General features: G+C 51.1%; 1 protein-coding gene across 4 annotated transcripts in view; it reads right to left on the reverse strand.

The window, feature by feature from the left end:
* GNAO1 (G protein subunit alpha o1) overlaps positions 1 to 22,286 on the reverse strand; it is a 167,082-nt gene that overhangs the window by 65,800 nt on the left and 78,996 nt on the right. For all 4 annotated transcript variants that reach the window (XM_059999616.1, XM_059999617.1, XM_059999615.1 and 1 more), the window contains one exon: positions 16,399 to 16,540. In XM_059999616.1, coding sequence (XP_059855599.1) covers positions 16,399 to 16,540 — 142 coding nt within the window. The remainder of the gene's footprint in view (positions 1 to 16,398; positions 16,541 to 22,286) is intronic.

Here is a 22,286-nt window from a genome sequence, read left to right on the forward strand (position 1 = left end):
GGCCTGCATGTGCCAGTCCACACCAGAGCGCCCCTAAGGCTGGGATGGTGCCCATATCTACAGCCTCAGGCTCCAACCCCAAGCTGCGTGCCCTGGGTGCCCATGGGGGGCTGTGTCCCCTGCTGACAACAGTCTGTTGGCCACCTTACACCAACTCCCTCCCTGAGAGAAGTCGGTCTTTAACTTGCGCTGACTTTGAAACACGGAGGATTCTTTCTCTTTTGGATTCAAGGGAAGAGCCTTGTGCTTGGCAATCACTCGAGCTTAGCATTTAAGTTTTGCCAGGAGAATTTACAGAACTTTTTAGAAGTTACAGAACTGAGACGGGGGGTGGGGTGTAGGGGAGATCTAGAGGCCAGCTGGTTCTTCTGTAGGACCCTGTAGGACAAGGGACTTGTCTGAGGTCACAGAGTAAGATGGGGCAGGGCCTGGAGCCCAGCTTTTCTGTGAAGGATCAGTGTTCTTCTGTCGTGAGCTGAGGCCTGGCACGCCTCCAGTTCAAGATGGACCCTCATCTAACAAAGACCCCAGCCCCTCCCTGTTGAGCTCCTGGGGGGCCCAGGCACACTGGGCTCCTGCCCCTCCAGGTGACAGAGAGTCACAGTGAGGGAAGACTGGTCCCCACGCTGGCTGTTCTCCCCATCTGGCTGGGTGGCTGGTAAGAGAAGGGCTGGGGGGGCTGCATTTTCCACCTCCCCAAGTTCTCCCAGGAGGAAACAGCCTCCTCGCAGAGGCTAGACCCGATTCTCCTGTCCCTGCCCAGCTTTGAAATGTCTAGGACTTGGAGCCCAAGGACGTGTTCGGGGCTTGCTTCCTGGCACGCTCCGGATGGTGACACCTGGAGCAGTCTTTCCACTCACTCACCCCTGTGGCTGCCAAGCCCCCAGCAGCCGGCCAAGGGGTCCGAATCGGCCTCTCCAGAGCAGACGAGGGCTTTATTGGCCTCATCTGCCAGCAGGCTAGCGATCCTGGCCGGGCCGCAGAGTCGAGGTACCTGGTTTCCTGGTACTCACCTACCCGGCACACAGCTCAGGGCCTGGTCCCAGGCTGGGGCTCCCAGTGCTTTTCCAGGCGGGAAAGCCAAGGTGGAGGTCATGGGCCAGCACCCTCATTAGACTGGTTAAAAGTCTGGAGTCAGACTGCCTAGGTTTGCACCCAGTCCCAGGGGTGTGACCTTGGCCTTACTACTTCCTCTCTCTCTCTGAACTTCGGTTTTGTCATCTGTAGTATGAGGGCAATAATGGAGTCTATGTAACAATCATGGTCCTGTCAAGAAACAGGGGGCCCTGAAAGGGACAAGAGAAGAGAGCAAATGAGCTAACATGTGGACAGTGCTCAGAACAGTGCAGGGCACGGGGCGTGATCAGATCACACGGAAGCACCCAGGGCTGCCCTTGTCTGCACTCCTGGAGGCATGCAGAGTGCAAGTCAGGGTGAAAGTCTCAGAGGGATAACCCAGAATCCACTCTAACTCATGTGTGGCAAAAAATAAAAAAAGAGGTCACTGACCCAATCTTTGTACTTTACCCTTAGTCCCAGGCTGATCCCCCCACCTGTAAAAGCAAGAGAAGCAGAAGGCAGTGGCCCTGCCCTCCGAGTGCTCGGGGAGACCAGATGCTTAGCGGGGGCAAGGGACAGGGACTCTACAGCAGGGAAGGCACACCTTCAACCGTTACTGGAATGTGGGAGTGTGATTCTTGCCTCCTGCGGGGCCAGGAGAGAGGAAGCCTAGGGGAAAAAATCCTCCATTTTTTCTCCAATCCACAGAGACCTGGTTCTCGTGCCAGCTCTGCTGGGCCTGCGGCATGATCCTGTGCAAGCCTCTCCTCGCCCTGTGCCTCAGCATCCCCTTCTGTAAAAGGAAGGACCTGGATGAGAGTGGCAGGTCCCAGATAACGGTTATACAACTTAATAGCATTACTCCAAAAAAAAAAAAAAAAGTTTAGGAAACTCTGGATGAGACACACATCAACAAGCTTCCTTTCTGTAGGGCTCTGAGTGCCTTGGATAGGTAATGCACACTGGTTCCCCAGGAGGAGATATAGCCCGTGTCCCCAGACGTACTCAACAAGAAAAGACAGTGTTGCTCCACCACATCGAGGGACTAATGTCTGAGGAATTCTGGTCTAGAAGAGTGTCAACGATTCCTCTGGCACAAAACTGTACGTTCACAGCAAAGGGCTCACTAAGAAAGCTGTGATTAAACTCCAATAAGGCTGCTGTAGACTGCAAGGGATGTGGACGCACAAAGAAGGGAAGCATCGTCGGAAGAGGAGGGGGCAGGGCCTGGGCCTCCAGGAACGAGGACAGCACTGGGCAAGGTGGGACTCTCATCCTGCAGGGAGGCTTGCCCCTTAGTGGCTGGTGGGAGGGGGTCTGAGATTCTGATGCCCTGGGCCAGGGGAGACCCACTGGGCCTTGGATAAGAAGTAAATCTGAAGCACGCTGACATGACGCAACAAGTTCCAGGGAGGAGATTGCGACTCTCCTGCCCACCACGCAGTCTCTGTGGAGCACTGCTGGTCAGGGGTTCTTCCCCCAACTTAGACATCCCCAGTCCAGGCCATGAGCATCTATTACTTGACCTGACACTCAAGGCCTTCTATAAGCCAGTCCCCTTCCCTTTCTCCCATGCTGCTGGCTAGAAGGGGTAGCAAGGGCAGCATCTTGGGCCTGGAACGGAAGCAGAGACCCTGAGTGTGACAGAGCAACAGGACAGAAGGGCCTGACTGGTGTCACATCTGGGTTGCTCAGGCAGGAGAGAAATGCATATCTATCTTATTTATGTCACTGTTATTTAGGGGGTCTTTGTAACAGCAGGGAAGCCTGCATCCTGACTGATATACACTGGTATTATTTCCATTTTACAGAGGAGGAAACCGAGGTTCAGGGTACTTAAGGAACCTGCCTGAGGTCACAAAGCTAAAAAAGGAGGATCCAGTTTTGACCTTGTCAGACCTTTGGCCTGACTCCTGAACATGTGCTCTTTGCCCCACCACACACAGAGCTTCACTTCAAGGATGTGCACTGTGGCTCCATATAGGAAGATACAAGAGGCTGAGACCTTATCATCATGCTCCTTGCTGCAGAGGGAAACTCTTGGACGTGGTCCCGGCGAGGGTGGTATCCTGGAATCAAGGTACTGCACCACTCAGGTGCAGAACTGCAGACGCTGAGAACAGCGGTGGAGCCCCCAGACCGGCCCAGGCCCCCAGCAGGCAACCTGGCCTGCAAAAGCTCAGCACGCAGAGCCTCCCTGGGCCAGGAGAGCTGCCTTCCTCTCCTTGGCCAGTTGTCATCAGGGGAACCAGCTGGTCGTGGCACCAGGCAGGGAAGTGCAGCAGGAAGGAGAAAGGAAGGAAGACAGAGGGCTGGGCAAGAAGGGGGAGGGTGCCCACGGAGCTGGAAAAGCGGGACCTAATTTGGCAGTGAGCTATTTCAGGACTGTGCCCTGGGGACCTCAGACGAGAAATACTGGGGGAGGGGAGTCTGGTTGTGCAAATGCTCCTAAGCCACGGCTTCTCTAGGGCAGTCAACTGCTCCTGGGCTCACTTGGGAGAGAGGAAGGAGAGAAGCCGACTGTCAGCACTTGTGCTGGGCGATGCGAGCTTGCTGTCTGAGCCGTAAGGGTCTGTCTGTGCACATCAGAGCTAGGAACACGTTCCTACTGTGTCTGGAGGAGCACGCTGCCTTGCAAGGAGTCCCCGTCTGTGGCGTTTGTTGTCATAAGTATAGAATCATCCCTATTTTACAGATGCGGAGACTGAGGCCAGGGGTAGGGGTTGAGGGAGAAGAGGTCAGAATATCCAGAAGGGGCTGAGGTCAGGGGCTGGAGGGGAGGTCGGGGAGGCTGGAGGAGGTTCCCACTGAGGACTCCCAGAGCAGGGAGGCCAGGGCTGCTATGGTACTGAGGGCCTGGGGTACCCTGTCTGTCGGTTGAGTTGGCGGGGGGGACCTCTGTGGGCCCACCCGCAGGACTCTGCAGGGTTTGGCAGGCCCTGTGCAGGCAGTATACCCAGAGGAGCTCGTGGTCCCGTGGGGGATGTGGCAGCTGCACCAGGCTCCATGTCAGGTGGGCAGTGGGCAGGCCCAGAAAGAGGCCCACCCCCTCTCGGGGCAGACTACCTCTCCACCCCCCTGGGGCCTGCAGTAGCCTCTCAGCTCTTCTCTGGCCGCCCATCTATCCATTCACCACAGGGCAACCATGGCAAGCCTCTCAGAGGCTAGCCGTGTCTTGGCCTTGCTTAAAACTTTCGGTGCCTTCCTGCTGAGCCAGGAACAAAGCCAAAATTCCTTTCATGGCCTGGAAGCTCTCCTCACCTGGCTGGCCCCTGCCTCCCTCTTCAGACTCATCTCTTCCCACTCTCCCCACTTGACCTTTCAGCTCCGGTCACACTGGCCTTCCTTCAGACCCTGATTCCCCACTTCAGAGCCTTTGCACGTGCTCGTGCACAGGCTGTTCCACGCACCTCCTCTCCCGCTGCCGCCGGCCCCACCATGCCAGCTCCTTCCTGCTCTCCGTCAGACACCTCGTCAGCAGCAGAGCCCAGGCCAGGCCTGCTCTTGGGATGCTCACAGCTCTCTGGAGTTACCGAGGGGCGCCCATCTTCCCCCACACTGAGCTCTGTGAAGGCGGCACTGCTGCTCGTCTCTGCTCACCACTGTGCGCCCAGGGCCTGGCACACCACTAGTGCACAGAAGGCCACTACACGTTTCTCAAATGAACGAGTGAGTGAACAAATGAAAGAAAGAGAGATGCTGTAGGTGCCCAGGAGAGGGAAAAGACACTTCCAGCCGCAGGGACTGGGGAGGGGTTTACGGCGGGAATGACATTCACGGAGCCAGGGACAGCCTTAACACAAAGGAACAAAGTAGCTGCCATTTAAGGAACACTTGCTCTGTGCCAGGCACCCCACTGACACTGGGACATATGGTCGCCCTCCCTACTCATGAAGAAACCATCTCAAGTGTTTCCGGGGGACTGTCACCCAGCACTGTCTGCCTCTCTCCTTTTCTCTGGGATCCTGCTTTCGCTCTCCTTAGCTCCACTTCTTTTGGTCTCTGTCTCAGGCCTTGCCAGACACTGGTTCAGGAGTAGCCTTCCTCACCTCCACTCCAGCAAAGCCAGGAAGAGGGACAGAGGCCGGGACACACACCCTGCTTCCCAGCCTGGAACCAGAACCGATAGGGAATTTTGGGGAGGGGCTGAGGCCACCTCTTTGACTTGTGGTAGTTCGGAGGCCTTGGCACTAGCTCTTCACCCTGGTTTGAAACAACTGTCACAGCCAGGCTTCTAGTCCTGGCACTCTCTCCACCAGACAGGCAGTGAAGTGTGGGTGAGAGGAAGATGCAAGCAAGAGCTGTTTACTGAGCACTTACTAGGTGCCAGGCCCCATGCTTAGCCCTCAACACACATTAACTCTTCAACCATTAACAACCCTGTGAGTACGTCATATTATTATCATCTTCAGTTTTCAGATGAGGAATCTGAGGTTGAGTGAACCAAATGACCACCCTGAAGTCCAGTGCTGGTGACAGGCAGGGTGAGGATTCAAGGTTGTGTCTCTGACTCCAAAGCCTGGCTCTAACCCCTGTTGAGCTGCCTCTCTTGGGCACAGTCCTTTGCAGCTGCACTTGCCCAGCTCTAAAATGAAGTCTTGACTGGCACATGGCTAAGGTCCCTGCTGGCTCAGGTGGGCTGGCAAAGACCCAAGTCTCCCCAGGAGACATCCCCAAACATGGGCCCATATCCCCCGCCTGGCTTCATCTCCAATTCTGCCATCACCCCTGCCACAGCCCCAGTGGAAAGGTGAGATGGGAAAGGGGAGGGGTGGGCTGGGGGCTGTGTGTCCATGCGCCCTACACCTGGGATCCTGGGGGAGAGGCCACCATGGGAACAGCAGCTCTAGCTCCAGCACACTGGGTTATCTCATAATCCTGCTGTGCTAGCTTGGGCCTGGTTGGCCATCCGCTGATACAATATCAATCAGGCACAGCTGGGAGCGCTGAACTCAAGAAGAGATTTAGGATGGCTATGGTGGCCTCCCCAGCATTTGCTTGTTTTGCTTCCATTTCCTTTTTCATGAGCTGATTTTACCTGCCACCAACCACTTTCTTGTCTCCGGTGCCCCTCGGGACAACATTCTAGCTTCTGAGCCTATGAGGGTGCTGTAGACTGAACATCTGTGTCCTCTCAGATTTCATATGTAGAAACCTAATCCCCAACATCATGATATTGGGATGGGGATTAGGGGATTAGTGCCTTTATAAGAGACTCCAGAGATCAACCCCATTCCTTCCGTCGTGAGAGGACACAGTGAGAAGACGGCTGTCCATGAACCAGGAAGTGGCCCTCACCAGACATCTAATCTGCTGGCACCTTGATCTTGGACTTCCCAGCATCCAGAACTGTGAGAAATAAGTTTCTGTTGTTTAAGCCACTCAGTCTATGGTATTTCTGTTATATCGGCCAGAAAAGACTAAGACAGTGGGAAAACAAAGGCAAAAACTGGAGAAGAAACGAGGACCCATCTCTGCTCCAGCCTGGAGGAGCACCCATCCACCAGAGTACCTCCCCCATTCCTGGCCGCTGGACTGGACTTCCCATTGACTCAGTACACCTGCTTTCACGTTCTTACTAATTCCCATGACAGTCCACAGGCAGGGTGGCAGGTGGTGACTGGTGCTGTCCCCCAGCCCCTTGTCTCTTGCCTCTGTGTCCTACTAGAATGGCCAAAAACCCCACATTTTTGCTTTCCTCAGATCCCTTGCTGCTAGGCCGATGTGGAGTAAAAAGTCAGGCCGCCCTGCTTCTTCCTCCTGCCTCTGGAGTCCTTGTGAGAGGGTGTCACCTGCCATCCTGGAGCCACGAGCGCCCAGAGAGCCACCGAGGTGCTGACCCAGGCCCTGATGCTGCACAGCTGCAGAGCAGCCCCGGGCTGCCGACCCTCAGGAGTCCCTGTCCTTACCGTCAAGGACACTGCTGGTTGTGTGGTTTTTACGTGCAGCCCAATATATCCTAACTTGCACAGGGAGACTCAGAGGAGCTTTGTGACTTGCCCAAGTGAAAGTGCTTACCATTTAAAGCTAAGGCTGTGACTACCCAACACAGGGAATACCTCCATAATCCTTCCGTAACTCTAATGGCAGCCCACACCCTGCTTCTCGAGGAACAAGGCCAGGGAGCGTGTCCATGCTTGGCCGGGTGCCTGTGGATCAAAGGCCTCAAGGCAGGAAGGAACGTCGGCTTTTCTCCTAGCTGAACTGTTTTTCCGACAATTTAGTCCCAAAGGTAACTTCTTCAGAATGTCCTGGGGCAGCATACTAGGCCCAGCCTCCTCCTGGAATGTCCTTCATCTTTGGGCCTGGACCACAACCCCTGAAGTCCACGGAGAGGACCTTGAGGCCCAGTGTGACCCTCCATCAACAAGGAAACACCCTTGTGCGTTCTCAACACTTGACTTACTAAGGCAGGGAATGGCTCAGCATTTTATCAAGATTCAGAAAAATGGTTTTCTATTTAGCCCTCAGTAAACTCCAAAACTCAGTGGAGGAGAACGCTCCATCTTCCCCTCATCAGCACCTCTTCATTAAATGCCAATCATGCAAGAGGTCCAAGCCTGCTGCGGCTTTCCGGATTCTCTAGGGTGGGCAGTTGACAGCAGGATGGAACCCAAGCAAAGGCAGGGCTCCTCCTATGAGCGCTCAGACCCCGCACTCACCTTTACTCAGCTCAGGCTGCCCTCAGCCAGGGGGGCCTGCTTCCCTCCTACCACTGTTCATCTGTAAGGCCTAATGAACCTTTGAAAACTAGAGTAGTTGTTACTCTGATTCAAGGCACATGATGCTAATAACCGCTAAGCTTTCCTGAGTACCTACTGCGTGCCAGGCCCTGCTCTAAGAGCTTCTACCTATTAGTCCTTTAATCCTCAAGACAACCCAGTGAGATATGTCATTATCACTGCACTTTCACCAGAATAAAAAACACTATCTACTGAAGCATCTGCCCTCCTTGCCTGCGCCCTGGGGGCAGGAACTGGGTCTTGCCCACCACTGCGGGAACACCAATGTGGACAAATGGACGGGTGAACGCTCAGGTGGACAAGACCGTCCTGGCCCTCCAGACTCACTGTCTAGCTGCAGAGGGGAGGCATCCTGAGGCAGAGGGCCGGGGAGAGCTGGGGCTGGAGCTCCAAAATGACAAGCGTTCAGAGGAGGAGGCAACCATTTGCAGCTGAGGAAACCCAAGAATACTCTAAGGAGGAGAGGAACTGGAGGGACATCTCAAAAACCTGAAATTTTAATCCCTCCTCTTCCTTTCCCACCTTGAAACCTGCTGTTCCTTTGAGTTGGTTCTTCCTTTTGGAGTAAGGCCAGGAAGAGCCACTTGTGCCGCCAACCTGGGCCAAGGTACTAGCAGGCAGGTATGGAACTCCTTATGGCAGGGCTTAAGATAAAGAAGCCTGCCCCAAACCCAGAGCCTGGGGCCTGATCCAGCCTTAGACCACAGGGAGCAAGCCGACCTGGCTGCACTGAGCCCTGCAGAGCTGGGGAGGCCTTGGAAATCAAAGGATGGGATCCCTCATCTTTTCATTTTTGCATGTAAACCCACCTCCCTGTGCACTGTCTGCCAGGGATGTGACTGCTTACAAAGTTTCTGCGGGATGAGTGACTAACCAACCAAATGAAACAAAACAAGGCCCCAGGTTGGCTGAGTGATTTGGGGCAGACTGCTGAGATGGAAAGAGAAGTGAACAGTGATTCAGAAAACCTGAAGTTCTAGTCCTGGGCCTGCCAGGTCATCCCTTGTGTAAGTCTCTTTCCTGTTGGGCCCAGGTGGGGCCTATTTTTTGCCACCATCTGCAAAATGGAGCAGCAGACTTAGGTGGCCTTGAATGGAGGAGTTTCAAACTCTATTAACCTGGGCAGCAGGGGATCAGAGCCAGGCCAGGCCTGGTCCGATACAGCTGAGGAGCGGCGCGGTACCTAGCATGCAGCAGTGTACATGCTGCTGCCCAGAGGAAGCCTCTTCTTGGCCTCAGGTTTGGGCCTTCATCTGTCACCTCCCCAGCCCCCGTCAGATCTGACAACCACCACTGAGGACCGCTGCGGTTTCTCCAGACTCCAGGAACTCAGGCAGACACAGACCAGAGAGCATCCTTGCTTTTGTCTGTTTCAGAATTCATGTAAACCACAGGGTGAACGGCACTGCGCCGTGGAGATGGCGCCACCACATTCCCCTGATTAAAAAGAAGTTAGGGGCTTCCCTGGTGGTGCAGTGGTTGGGAGTCCGCCTGCCGATGCAGGGGACACGGGTTCGTGCCCCGGTCTGGGAAGATCCCACATGCCACGGAGCGGCTGGGCCCGTGAGCCATGGCCGCTGAGCCTGCGCGTCCGGAGCCTGTGCTCCGCAACGAGAGAGGCCACAACAGTGAGAGGCCCGCGTACCGTGCAAAAAAAAAAAAAGTTAGTGTTCAGCGCTCCACTGTGTGACTTAAATGTCAAGATTTCTTTTACCAGAGGAGATCCAATGACATTCTGGAATCTAAGTATGAAATTTGATTCTGCCTCCCCAAATAGTGCCATTATCTCTAAGGAGGGGGTGTTCTAATGAAGCCTCTTGGTGGAACATTAGAGGCTGGGCAGCAATTCCAGAAACAGCACTCACTGATCTTTAGTCCCGCTTGAGTCACTGACCCTGGGCCGCCCAGTAAGTGCTGTACGTGTCAGGCACTGTCCTAAGCGCTTCACATGCATCACCTCATTTAGTCTTACAACAGAGGAAAGGGGACAGTATTAGAATTATGCCTGTTTTACATACAGAAACACTGAGGGTTAACGAAGTTAAATAATTTACGCAGGGCCAAACTCTTCCAAAATATAGCAGAGGGAGGAATACTCCCAAACTCATTCTACGAGGCCACCATCACCTTGATACCAAAACCAGACAAGGATGTCACAAAGAAAGAAAACTACAGGCCAATATCACTGATGAACATAGATGCAAAAATCCTCAACAAAATACTAGCAAACAGAATCCAACAGCACATTAAAAGGAACATACACCATGATCAAGTGGGGTTTATTCCAGGAATGCAAGGATTCTTCAATATATGCAAATCAATCATCGTGATACACCATATTAACAAACTGAAGGAGAAAAAACATATGATCATCTCAATAGATGCAGAGAAAGCTTTCGACAAAATTCAACACCCATTTATGATAAAAGCCCAGCTGGGATTTGATTGAATGCAGTATCCAATACTTCTTGTGTCAGGCATTGTACTAGATAGATAAGATCTATATTCTGTCCTCAGAGAGTTTATAATTTAATGGGAGAAATAGGCATATGCACAAACGAAAAAAACGAAAATGAGAGTATTTTCAACTGAATAAAGCCTTATACAAGTTCAAAGCATTATCTCTTCGCTATTGTCCCATTATAATGTACTTTACATATGCAAATATACATGTATATGCACATAAATTTTATGTATATTTTTATATACACATGGGTGTGATAAAATTTATAACATGGGATTGTTCACAGACTTTCCCCATCTCCCACGGTCGTCCAAGTGAACCTCCTAAACCTGTAATTGTCCAGTCTCCCCGGACTTTCTTCCAGTGTCTGAGTTTAGGTCAGTTCTGCCACACAAGTTTCTCTGCTTTTGTGATGCAGATGCAGGCCCTGGGCTGAGGACGGAGGAAGGGGGAGGGAGAGGGACTCCACTCAAAAAGTTAAGAGAATTTACATGATAATGAACTGGGGGTGAGTTGGGAGGGAAGGAAGGAGGGAGACGGAGATGGAGAGAGAGACAGGGAGAAGAAGAAAGAGAGAAACTGAGGAACAGTTGGAGAAAGGGAAAGAGGGAGAAGAGGAGAGGGGACCCCGTCTAGGCATAGAGCAGGAGAGGGAGGAAGAAAGCAGGAGGAAAAGAGGCAGAATAGCAAGAAGGAGAAAGAGGACAGGAGGGGAAAAGCCTGGCAGGCTGGCGGTAGAGAGATGGTCTCTTGGGGAACTTAGAGAGAAAGCAGCTAAAGAGAGTGGGGTTGGGACAGACATGAGGAAGACAGAAAACGACTTGTGAGAAAAGCAGTGGATGTTGCCCTTTGAGTCCCTTTTCATATTTCTGGAGAAACTCAGAAGAAAGAATGGGATTCTGAAGATTTGTTTTGCCTGGTTGTACTGTGCCTATTTAAATGGGACTCTGCTCTGGACCTGAGCTATATGAATTATAGCTTCCTTGGGGTTACAAATCTGTATTATATACGTATATATTTTGTGCTGAATGTCCCTGGGTAAGTCACTTTGCCTCTCTGTGCCTCTTTTTTTTTTTTTTCACTTGTAAAATGGGGATAACAATAGCACCCACTGCACAGGTAGCTGTTAGGATTAAAATTTTTAATTAATATAAATGGTTTAATGCAAGCCCTAGAACATAAAAATTGAAAGCAACTATTATCATCATCTTCAATTCTTGGAGCTGCAGTTCTCTGAGTCCATCTACTACTTGCTGATTCCAGCTGGAGCCCATGAGGTTGAGACCATATTTGGCCCAGCCCAGCCTGTCTCCTGACTTTCTGCCAGAGGTGTCACCTTGTTTCCAGTCATCCAGGCCAGTAACACTAGAGTCCCAGTTTCCTGATCCTTACACTTTTTTTTTTTTTTTTTGCGGTACGCGGGCCTCTCACTGTTGTGGCCTCTCCCGTTGCGGAGCACAGGCTCCGGACGCGCAGGCTCAGCGGCCATAGCTCACGGGCCCAGCCGCTCCGCGGCATGTGGGATCTTCCCAGACCGGGGCACGAACCCGCGTCCCCTGCATTGGCAGGAGGACTCTCAACCACTGCGCCACCAGGGAAGCCCCTGATCCTTACACTTTTGCCCCAGTAGCCAAGTAACTACCAGGTCCCTTTCTTTCATCACCACACATCACTTTGCTGCCCTTCCTTTCCAACTCCCATCGAGACCCTTACTGTAGCTCCCAACCTGCCTCCTGACCTTCAGTCTCTCCCACCACTAGCCCACCATGCACATGCCATCATGATAATCTCCTAAAACTCGCTTTCATCCCATTCTTCCCCAGCTCAAACTTTATCAATGGCTGCCTACTGCCAACAGGATAAAACCCAAACCCCTTGACATACTTTCCAAGGCCCACCCAATCTGGATCTAACTGTATCTTCTAACTTTCCCACACCTTCCCATATCCTAATCCTCTGTCCTGGCCACTGGCCTCCTCCGTCAGTCAAATCTCCTCTGGTCACCACCAACCCATGGCCTTTATTCATGCTCTTCTCTGCTTCAAGTCCCTTTCCTCACCTACATCTGTGCCTGTGAAGCCATACCTCTGCTTCAAGGACAGTTCCAGCCTCACTTCCTCTAAGAAGCTTTCCCTGACCACTTCACGGAATGAGCCTATGAGCCCTGTCCTCCCAAGAAGATGACCAGCCCCTCCAAGGCCCCATCCCACATTCCTCTCTTTCTCCAGAGCTTAGCACAAACTAAACATATAGTAGGTACTCAGTCAACATCTGTTCAGTAGTGATAACATTACAGGTTCTTTTCCTTTTTTCTCTGAGTACCGAGAAAGTTAGAAATGTCTTTCTACTCAAGAGATTTTTTTGGGTGGGTCTACTATGTGCTGGTTGTTGGGGTGGGGAGGTGACCCAAAGATGAATGACACAGGCCTTGAGCAGAAAGACCTTAGACATAATGGAGTTCTTATTCTAGGCTCCACTGGTGGGCTTTAGGAGTTCCAGAGCCCCCTGAAATGGTATGAAAAATTTCCTGGACATGTGAGTGAGTGCATGGCTCTGGAGAGAAGGCTCATGGCTTTCATTAGTTGCTCAAATGGGTTTTGATCACCCTGAAGCACAAGGGTCACTGCTCTAAGGAAAGAGCGGACACACTGCATGAGATACATGCTCAACAGAGAAAGCGCTGAGCTGAGCTGGGCTGGGCTGTCAGGGGAAGGAGAGGAAGTCTTCATGCAAAGACGGGAGCTCAGCTGGTCCTTGCTAAGCAGGAAGAGCTCCGGGGGAAGAGAGGGGAGAAGGCACAAGAGGCAGAAGGTGTGGTCTGAGCCGAGGCCTGGAGGTGTGGGAGTGTGTGGTATCTTTGGGGAGCAGTCTGTGGCCTGGGGGTGCTGGGGCGTGGGGTATATAAGGAGATCCCTGACGTTTGCCCAACAAAGAGGCTCTTTCAGGCTTGGGCTCATGCACTGTCATATGGCCTCAGGTGAGTCCACACCCCAGAGAGGCTGCAGGAGAAACCAGTCAGTCCTCCCTCCACTGGGGGGCCAGGGCAGGGGGGCAAGCCAGCTGCCAGGAGAAGTCAAGGACATTGTTCTAATGAGGTATGGCAAGGAAGCTTCTAGATGCTTCTCTGTATGGAGAGTATAAAGCTGGTTGGCCCAAGCAGGTGCTGGGTGTGGGGCTGTTTTCCTCCAGATATGCCATTATGGGTGGGGGGACGATGTCGGACGTGCGGAAGCCAAGAGAGAGAAGGAGGTCTTTTCTTTACACACCAAAACCCTAATCTGGGTCGGCTCTGCATGGGACGGTTCTCCCAACATCCAAACAGCAGATCCCCCAGGTGGGCAGCCCCTGGGAACCCGAGAGAGGAAAGAGTTTGGAGACCCAGCCTTGGGGTCAGGGCATCTGGTCACCAACAACTGGCCAGCTGCAGGCAGACCTGACTGGAGGGCATCCAACACCCCAGGGCCCACCTCTGCCCCTGGACGCAGTTCAGGCTGAACAGAGCTTCTCGTTCCCAACTTGCCAGGCTCACTTCTCACTCAGGGCCCTGGTAGCGTCCGCTTAGAACCTCTGTCCCTCCTCCTCCTCCCACGGCTGGCTCCTCCTTAGAGTCGAGTTTCATCACAAATATCCCTTCCAGGTTCAGGGGAGCCTTCCCTGGCCACCCAGTCTGAAGTGGCTGCCCCCTTCCACCTCAAGCCCCTGACAACTGATATGCAGGCAAGCGGGGGATCCTTGCACCCTGCTGCCCAAACAGCAAATCCAGAGCAGCCCACTCCCAGGAAACACCTTCTCCAGCTGCCTGGCTCACTTTAGCCTAAGGTGAAATAACACAGGAGGAGGTGCCCCAGGGTCTGGAGGCCTTTGCCAGCCAGAAGGACTGTGCCTGACAAACCTGTGCTGCCCCGCAGACCGGTCAGGCGTCTGCCACGGTGCCACCTGCCGGAAGAGGACTGGGCTCCAGCTCCTCTCTGTGTCCAGTGGATTCTCCAGGGAGTCCCCACTCTGCTCTTGGTCTCCCTTCCCAGAGGAGCCTTTCCTGATCTCCTACTTGAGGGTTGTCTCAACCAGGAATCCCACAGAAGAGGAACAGCCACAGAAGCCAAGGGGTCCCACAGTATAGTCCTTAATATATCATCTTCCTAGCAATTCCCAAGCAATCATCTCTCTATTCAGGATAATAAAATGGGGGGAAAGAAAAATCCCCCCGTGAACAACAAACGTTTTCCAAAACTGAAGGAGAAAAGCATTCTGAAGTCGCACTGACTGTCTGGGTTATAATCCGGGCAGGAGGTTTTGGGGAAAGAAGACTGGTTGGGAGGTGGGCATGGCGGTGAACACACATACTCTTGGAAGATCTCGCAGGCTGTGGTTGTGTGTGCCTGCGTGCATGTGTGTTTGTGTGGGTGTTTGTGTAAGGTGTGAGCTGTGGACACGTGAGCTTTTGCACTGGGCCTGGCGTCTGGTTAACTGAGATTCAGGCTCCAGGCTCTCTCTTTGGCCAAAAGGCAGACAGAAAGACCAAAGGCCTGTGGCCTGTCCCATGTCTGAAGATCATACCAGGCATTTCCTGCTCTGGGCTTTAATGACTGAGTTGAGTAAAGTGAGTTAATACTTGTAAGGTGCTTAGCACAGTGCCTGGCAGCTAGGAGGTGTTCAGTACAAGAGAGCTATTTGTATAAGCACTGTGGCCATTATCATTAACAATGAATGAGGCCCTGTAACTTGTCTGGCTACTTGCAACCTGTCTTGGCTACTTCTGATGATCTGAGTTGCTCTTTGCTGACTGGTTTCTCCAGCTCCACTCCTACTGTGCTCGTTCCTGCATCCCCAGCAAGGCCTGGTACACTGTACTCTCAGTGAATACTAAGTGGAAACAAGACTGAAGAACTCAGTGCCCCTGGTTCCGCAGGCCCTGGCTCTATGACCAAATCCAAAGCTAGTCCCTGGGGAGAAGTACTTCCTCTGCAGAGCCAGCTTCCAGACTCAGCCTTGCAGAGGGGCAGCGTCCGGCTTCCCCACCCCAGGCTGGTCTTGGACACACTCTCAGTCACCCAGTTCCCATCTTCTGGGAGGAGGCAATGCCTGAGCTGGGATGACTCTGTCGCATGGAATTAGGATTTTGTGCATAAAATATTGAATTTTACATTTAAAGCTATCTGTCGCAGATGATTTATCAGACCCAGAGAAGGTGAAGATAGTTTTCCTCTGTAAGGGAGGTGATTTTTTAGCCAAGACAGGATATATACACTATGTATAACCAAACCACGCAGTAATCGGAGATTAACGCTCTCCGTCCAGAGCCTCCAAGGAGGGGCCCAGGCGCTCGGAGACCTCCACCTGCTCCCCTCCTCACACTCCAGGTCACAGGAGGGGGATCGCTGGGATTCAGGGTCCCACCAGGAGACGAAGAGTCACTTTTAGATAGACTTATCTGAGGCTGTTTTCCCTCCCTCCCCGCCACCTTTTATTTGGCTTTGCCAGTATAGCTGTGTAAGGTTCAGTCTTACAGTTAACGCAAATGTTTGCAAAAAAGAGGCTTTTACAACTTATTCCATTCACCACTTATCAGATGCCTGGAAACTCAACTGAAAAATCGTCCCTGTTCTAGGATGTCGACCTCCTACAGGAAGGAGAGCCTCTTCGGTCCTCAGACACACCTCGGAGAGGCAGAAAACACAACCCATGGGGCAAAGGAGGGAAGAGACTGAATTCAAATGGCTGCCCCACCCCCAACAAGGTAAGGAAAGCTCTCCTAAGGAGGGAAGATGGTGGCTAGGTGGGGCTTGTTTTGTCTAAGAAATATTTTTTCTGTTCAGGTTAATTGCCCAAGGGCATGTACTTGGACAATGTTGTGAGAGTCCCAGTTTAGGGCAGTCACCAACCCTTTCGCATCTGCAAAATAAACCCTGGAATTCTGTGGCTGTTGTCTCCTTCCTTGGCGATTGTGCTGTGGCGGTCTGCTTGTCACCAGAGCCCCTGTTTAACTGTATTGGCCAGGTCGACTGGTACACTGGCGGGTGACACAGCACAGTCTCGTCCTGTCCCTGCACGGCAGCCTGGCCTTATGAAGAGGACGCAGCGGGTACCAGAGACGGCCCTCTCCTCCCCGTGTGCATGGGCGCAGCAGCCTACCTTTCTCTCCTTGTCACCGTATTCGATGCCCAAAGTGTCCATGGCCCGGACGATGGCTGCCAGGGACTGGATGGTGTTGCTGTAGACAACGGGCTTGTACTGTTTCACGTCTTCTCCAGAGAAGCCATCTTCGTGGATGATCCTAGAGCAAAACCACACACAGCATGCCTGATGAGTGCGCTGTCCACAGCTGGCACCGAGCGTGCCGGGCATGTGAAGCCCCACCCCAGCCAACCTCCCGGCTGAGGGCCGGGCCCAGCTCGGATGCTGAATTACTGAGCTGCTGTGATAAAACCACAAAATCTGAAGGAAAAATCGACCTAAATTACTGAAAATTAATCTGAAAAACAGAACAGTGGAAAAAAGAAACGCAGTCTTTTTACATTCCCTATGTACAGTGAAAGAAAGATCAGTCAAGGGGTTGACAATACTTGAAAGCACTTAGAACACACACTAAGCACTCGATAAATGTTCACCATTAGTATTTTTAAGCAAAGCTCAGGGTTTTAACTTAAATACCCACTTAGGAGTATACTGCTGAAGACCCCTGCGAGAAGCCTGCACACGAAGAATACATTTTTTCTTTCACAGAAAACTTACACTGCTTTTAATGAAGGGAAGAGCACTCACTTAAAACCTTCCTCTTTGACAAGAGAAAAGCCAACAGAAGGAGTTGCCTACTCCCCCATCCTCAGCTGGGACGTGACCACTGTGTCACCCTTATTCTGATGGCTCTGAACATGACATGGAGGACACGAAGGCGACACTGCAGTTCTCAGAGGCCATGCGACACTCCCCGCCCTCCTGTTCTCAGGTTCCTCTGGGGTCAGGGCTGAGGCTGGACATGCCCTGAGGTCCCTGTTCCCTGCAGATGGCGGCCGCTCAGTGAACGCCCACTGCCGACAAGGGTCTGGGGAGGAGAGAGAACTAGAGAGGGGGTAAAGCCAAGACTTTGCAAGAATCCTCTCATGGTTGAGGTAATTAAGAAAGGACAAATGGATTTCAAGACTAACATCCAACATTAGTCATGCCCCGTGCAAACTCTCCTGTGGTCATGTTTTTCAGTCCAAGCCTCAATGCTACCTGTAACATGTACATCCAACTGTATAGTAGCTCAGACCTCCATTTCCACCTCCACAGCCCCTCTCCAGCCCTTCACATCCTTCAGTACAGGAGAAAACTGCTAACAAGTTTTCTTTCTTTGTATAAACAGTTTTACTGAGATATAGTTCACAGACCATACAATCCACCCATGGAAAGCGTGTGATTCAGTACTTCTTAGTATATTCACAAGGTTGGGCAATCGTCACCACAGGCTAATTTTAGACCATTTCTGTCCTCTCCAAAAGAAATCCTGTACCCATTAGCAGTCCCTCCCCATCCCCTACCCCAGCAGTAAGCAACCACTCATCTGATCTGCCTTCTGTTTTTATAAATTTGCCTATTCTGGACATTTCACATAAAGGCAATCACACGAGGTGTTGCCTTTTGTGACTAGTTTCTTTCACTTGGCATGTTCATCCATGTTGTAGCATGCGTCAGTACTCCCTTTCTTTTTATTGCCAAACTAGATTCCATGTACAGATATACCACGTTTTACTTATCCATTCGTCAGCTGATGGACACTAATGATTCCTGTTATAAAATGCGACTTGGTGCTGGGTTGTGAGTCTTTATCCTGAGTTTCTCTAAGAAGCAGATCAAAATGACCCTATTGCCTTTTCACTGACTTTTATTAGCCCTAGCTCCGTTTTTGCACAAGTTTCTTGAGTGTACACCCAGTCTGAGGCATTGGTGCACAACCCCAGGGGGATCTCAAAGGGGATTGTTAGTTTCCACTGTAAACAGCCAGAAAACTGGACAAAATACATTAAACAAGTGGTTTCAGACACTGGAGAACAGGCAGCACAGGACCATGATCTGGAACAGAAAGGAAGCAAAGCATGGTGAGTCCTATGATTGCCTTGGCTTTCTGCCTGGAGGCGTCTACCAGACCTCAGTGCAGGGAGGGAGGACCCAAGCAGAGCACAGGGGTCTTACTGAGCTGATGGGATAAAGATAAAAGTTCAGGAAAGCTGTGGGGACTGGGAACTGAAGGGCAGAGTACCAGAGAGAAAAGTGCAGAGAGAGGGAAAGCTCCAGATATCTGAACAGGGGTCTCCTTGAGTCTTTGGCTGAATAGAGTGAGACTCTACGAGCTCAAGAAACAAGTGTCAGGGAGCTTATAAGGTGGACACCTCCCAGAGCTGGCCCAAGGCTGGGAGATGCTCAAGTTCTGACTAACCAGAGTGGAGAGCTGACACCTAGGGCATTTGGCAGAAACCCCAGAAGGCTCATGCCATGGTAGTAGGGCTAAACTAGCCCTAGAGTAAAGGCTACATTAGACCTGCCCGGACAAAACTGAAAAATGGGCCTCAGAAAACCAAACTGACCCACAAGTAACTTAACTGCATGACAGAATAAAATCTAACACTCTTTAAATGAGGACAACAAAACCCAGACACTTAATAATATCCAGCATCCAATAAAAAAATTCTGGATATGCAAAGGAGGAGGAAAGTGTGACCCATAACCAGGAGAAAAATCAGTCAACAGAAGCAGACCCAGAAGTGACAGAGATGATGGGATTAACAAATAAGACCTCAAAAACACCTATTTAAAATATTTTCAAGAAATTAAAGGAAAACATGAGTATAATGAGGAAAGAAATGGAAGATAAAAAAGAACAAAACGAAGTATCTAAAGATGAAAATACAATATCCGAGACAAAAATTTCACTGTAGGGGATTAACAGCAGATTTAGACACACGGAAGATTAGTGAACTTGAATACACCAATATAGAAACCATCCAAACTGAAGCAAAGAGAGGAAAAAGGCTGAAAATGCATTACATAGAAGTAAAATTTATATAATAGCACAAAGGATGGGAGGGGTAAAATGGAAAAATACTGTTGAAAAATTCTTGTATTATACATGAAGTAGCATAACATTACTTTAAAGTAAAGCATAAGTTAAGATACATATTGTAAACTCTAGAACCATCACTAAAAAAGTCTCCGAGACCAGACTCCCCTCAGAGGGTGACCTCTGGGTGACCTGAGAGGTGCAGTCTGGATTTACTGGTCCCCATGACACACCCTCCCAAGAAGCCAGTGCAATGAGTTTCTCATGCTTCGTTCTGGACCAGCAGGCCTTGCCACTCTCCTGGGAATACTCTCTAGACCCTCAGCTGCCTACAGGATTTCCTTGGGACTGTCATTTTTCACACCTGTTAGTATTAATTCTTTACACCACCTAACAAGGTAGGGAGGGTAGGATTTCATTATACCCATCTCTAGAAAAGGAGACTGAGTGAGACTGAGTAACTGGCCTAATGGCTGTCAGCAGGCAGGGTGAGAGCCACAGGCAGGAGCAGAACCCGTGTCTCTGGGTACACAGTCCTTTCTGCCACCCCTCAAGCCTCAGACTGGACTAGGCAGAATACTGCCTGGAAGGTCTCACTGGTGCCTGGGGTGGCCCAAGATAGAGAAGCTTCATTCGGGGTTTACAAAAATGAAGCAGTTTGGCCAAAAATTGCTCAAATCATGATTATTGGTTGCAAAACTTGTTCAAACTGGCTTATATTAGCTTAAAATTAGCTTCAGGGTAGAATTTTACACCTTCCCTTCCCTCTGACTACAAAGTAGTAAGTACTCAAACATAGAAAAGTTGCACCATACAGAACAACACCATAAATAAATAAATGTTCATAATTCTACCATTCAGAGAAAAAGGCTGGATTTTTTTAGTGTAAGTCCTTCAGTATTTCTTTCATGCCCCATTCTTCTCTGCTCCCTACCCCCTCGCCCCAGCATTGACTTCAGTCACATATCCTTAAAAGTATCACTTAAGGCCCCTTTATTTTCTATTTCCCATCTCATTCCGGAGAGTGGTCAGAGCTTAGGAGTCAGAAAGACCGGGTCGCCAGCTCCATCACTGATGAGCTGTGTGTTCCTGGCAAAGGATTTAACCCCTCGGGCCTTGGTTTCCTCAGCCGCAAGGAACTGCTGTGAGGAATAAATGTAAAGTGCCTATTGTATAGTAAGTATGTAATATATAGTAGCTGTTAGTGATAATATCTTCATCCTAAAGTCAAAATCCCCCAAATAGAATTTCCTTCACTGGTGGTACAAAAGAAGCAGAATCATAACAGCCGCTAATGTTTGAGGGTTAAGTCTTTGCGTTAAGTGCTTTACATGCACGATCTCGTCTAATCTTCAAAACAAACCTAGGAGATAATTTTATCTTCTCTTGACAGAGGAAACTGAGGCTCAAAGAGGTTAACCCAGCTACGCGAGGTCACGCAGCTGGTAAGTGTGACAATGGCATTCGGGGCTGTGCTTGTGCCCACCAGGTGGATGCTGACAGGCAGGACTGCTGCTTCTTTTGGGATCCCTATATCTAAGTTCCCAGAGAACCCAGAGATTTCCCATACAAAGTGAGCATCAAAACATCTCCTATAATATCAGCCCAAGGAGTATGGGGCAAGGAAAGGAGGTGTTTGGTTAGGGGTTGGAGAGGCAGCCCAGGGGAGTCTGGTTTCTGGTTTCTTGTGACAGCCCAGGTTTGAGCCCTGGAGGAGACCAGGCCAGGATTTGGAAACCAGGAGTGAGGCTGCATGTGGCACCTCTGACATCTCACACTGCAGCAGCCCCAGACAAACCAAACTTCATCTACATAGTTGAGTGACAGAGTGCAGAATCAAGTCCCAGAGACATCATTTGAGCCACTGGATCCAGCTATTCCTGAAGCTAACCCTATCCCTACACTTCTGAGTGATATGAGTCAAACCACTCCCTCTTATTTCTGCATAAGCTAATCTGATTTGGGTCTCTGTCACTTACAACCAATACAGTCATGACTAAAACATGTTTCGTACCTTGGGAGACCATTTCCTACTGCACTTGTTTATTAACTTTCTGTCTTTACCACCAGCCTGTCAGTCCCTGGAGGTCAGGTACCGCATCTCACCCATCTCAGTTCCTCCTCTCCATAACAACTGGCACAGGGCTAGGCTCTGAATAGTACTCAGGGGAAGTGGGACACAACTACATGAACCAGGTCTACACTGATGCACAAGACCCACCCCTCTCCAAGGAGCTCACTAAAGGAGGCAGACGTGTGTGTGTGGGTGGGGGTGGGTGGGTGGGAACTCACCAGATTTCCTATGTCTTCAGAGCCAGGGTAGCAAAGGAGGGTCAAGCTAAATGCTGTGTTGGTGCCCATCCCAAACTCAGGGACTCTGAGGGGTGTGGGGTTTTCCAAGCTACCAAACCAGAAGAAACCTGGGGAGCAAGCAAGGGCTGATTCTGCAGCCTTGTGTTTGATTTTGGACAGGAGCCACCAGCTGGACTCTGGAAACCTGGCAACACAACTGAGGGAGAAGATCCCAAGTGGAAACGGGGAGAGAGAGGGAGGGTAGCAGCCGAGCCGGCTGGAGCAGGTCTGAGCTTTCTGGGAAGAGGCAATCAAGGAGGGACTCCACTCCCCGCCCCACCACCACCACCTCTCCTATCCCAGCTCCTCTCTCTGCTGCCTTGGAGACCCTGCAGGGGGCCTGGGCTGGGGCTCCCTTTGCTCTCTGCTTCCCCCTCTCAGTGCAGGACTGCACTCTGCTGCAGTGAGACTCCCCAGGCACAGTGGCCTTATATGGTCACAGAACCACAGGCTTAGGAGCTGGAAGGGACCCTGGAGGATCATCCGGCCCAGCAGCCATTCTCCCTCTCTGAATCACAGATGCTTCTGACACTGTGACAAACGCACCAACACACACACAGTTTTACCCCCCATTTCTGGAGGTTCACAAACGCACAGACTCTAAGCTGCTGGAACACATGATTTTTCACTC

Source organism: Delphinus delphis, chromosome 20, assembly GCF_949987515.2.
Source record: "Delphinus delphis chromosome 20, mDelDel1.2, whole genome shotgun sequence".
In the NCBI taxonomy this organism is placed as follows: Eukaryota; Metazoa; Chordata; class Mammalia; order Artiodactyla; family Delphinidae; genus Delphinus; species Delphinus delphis.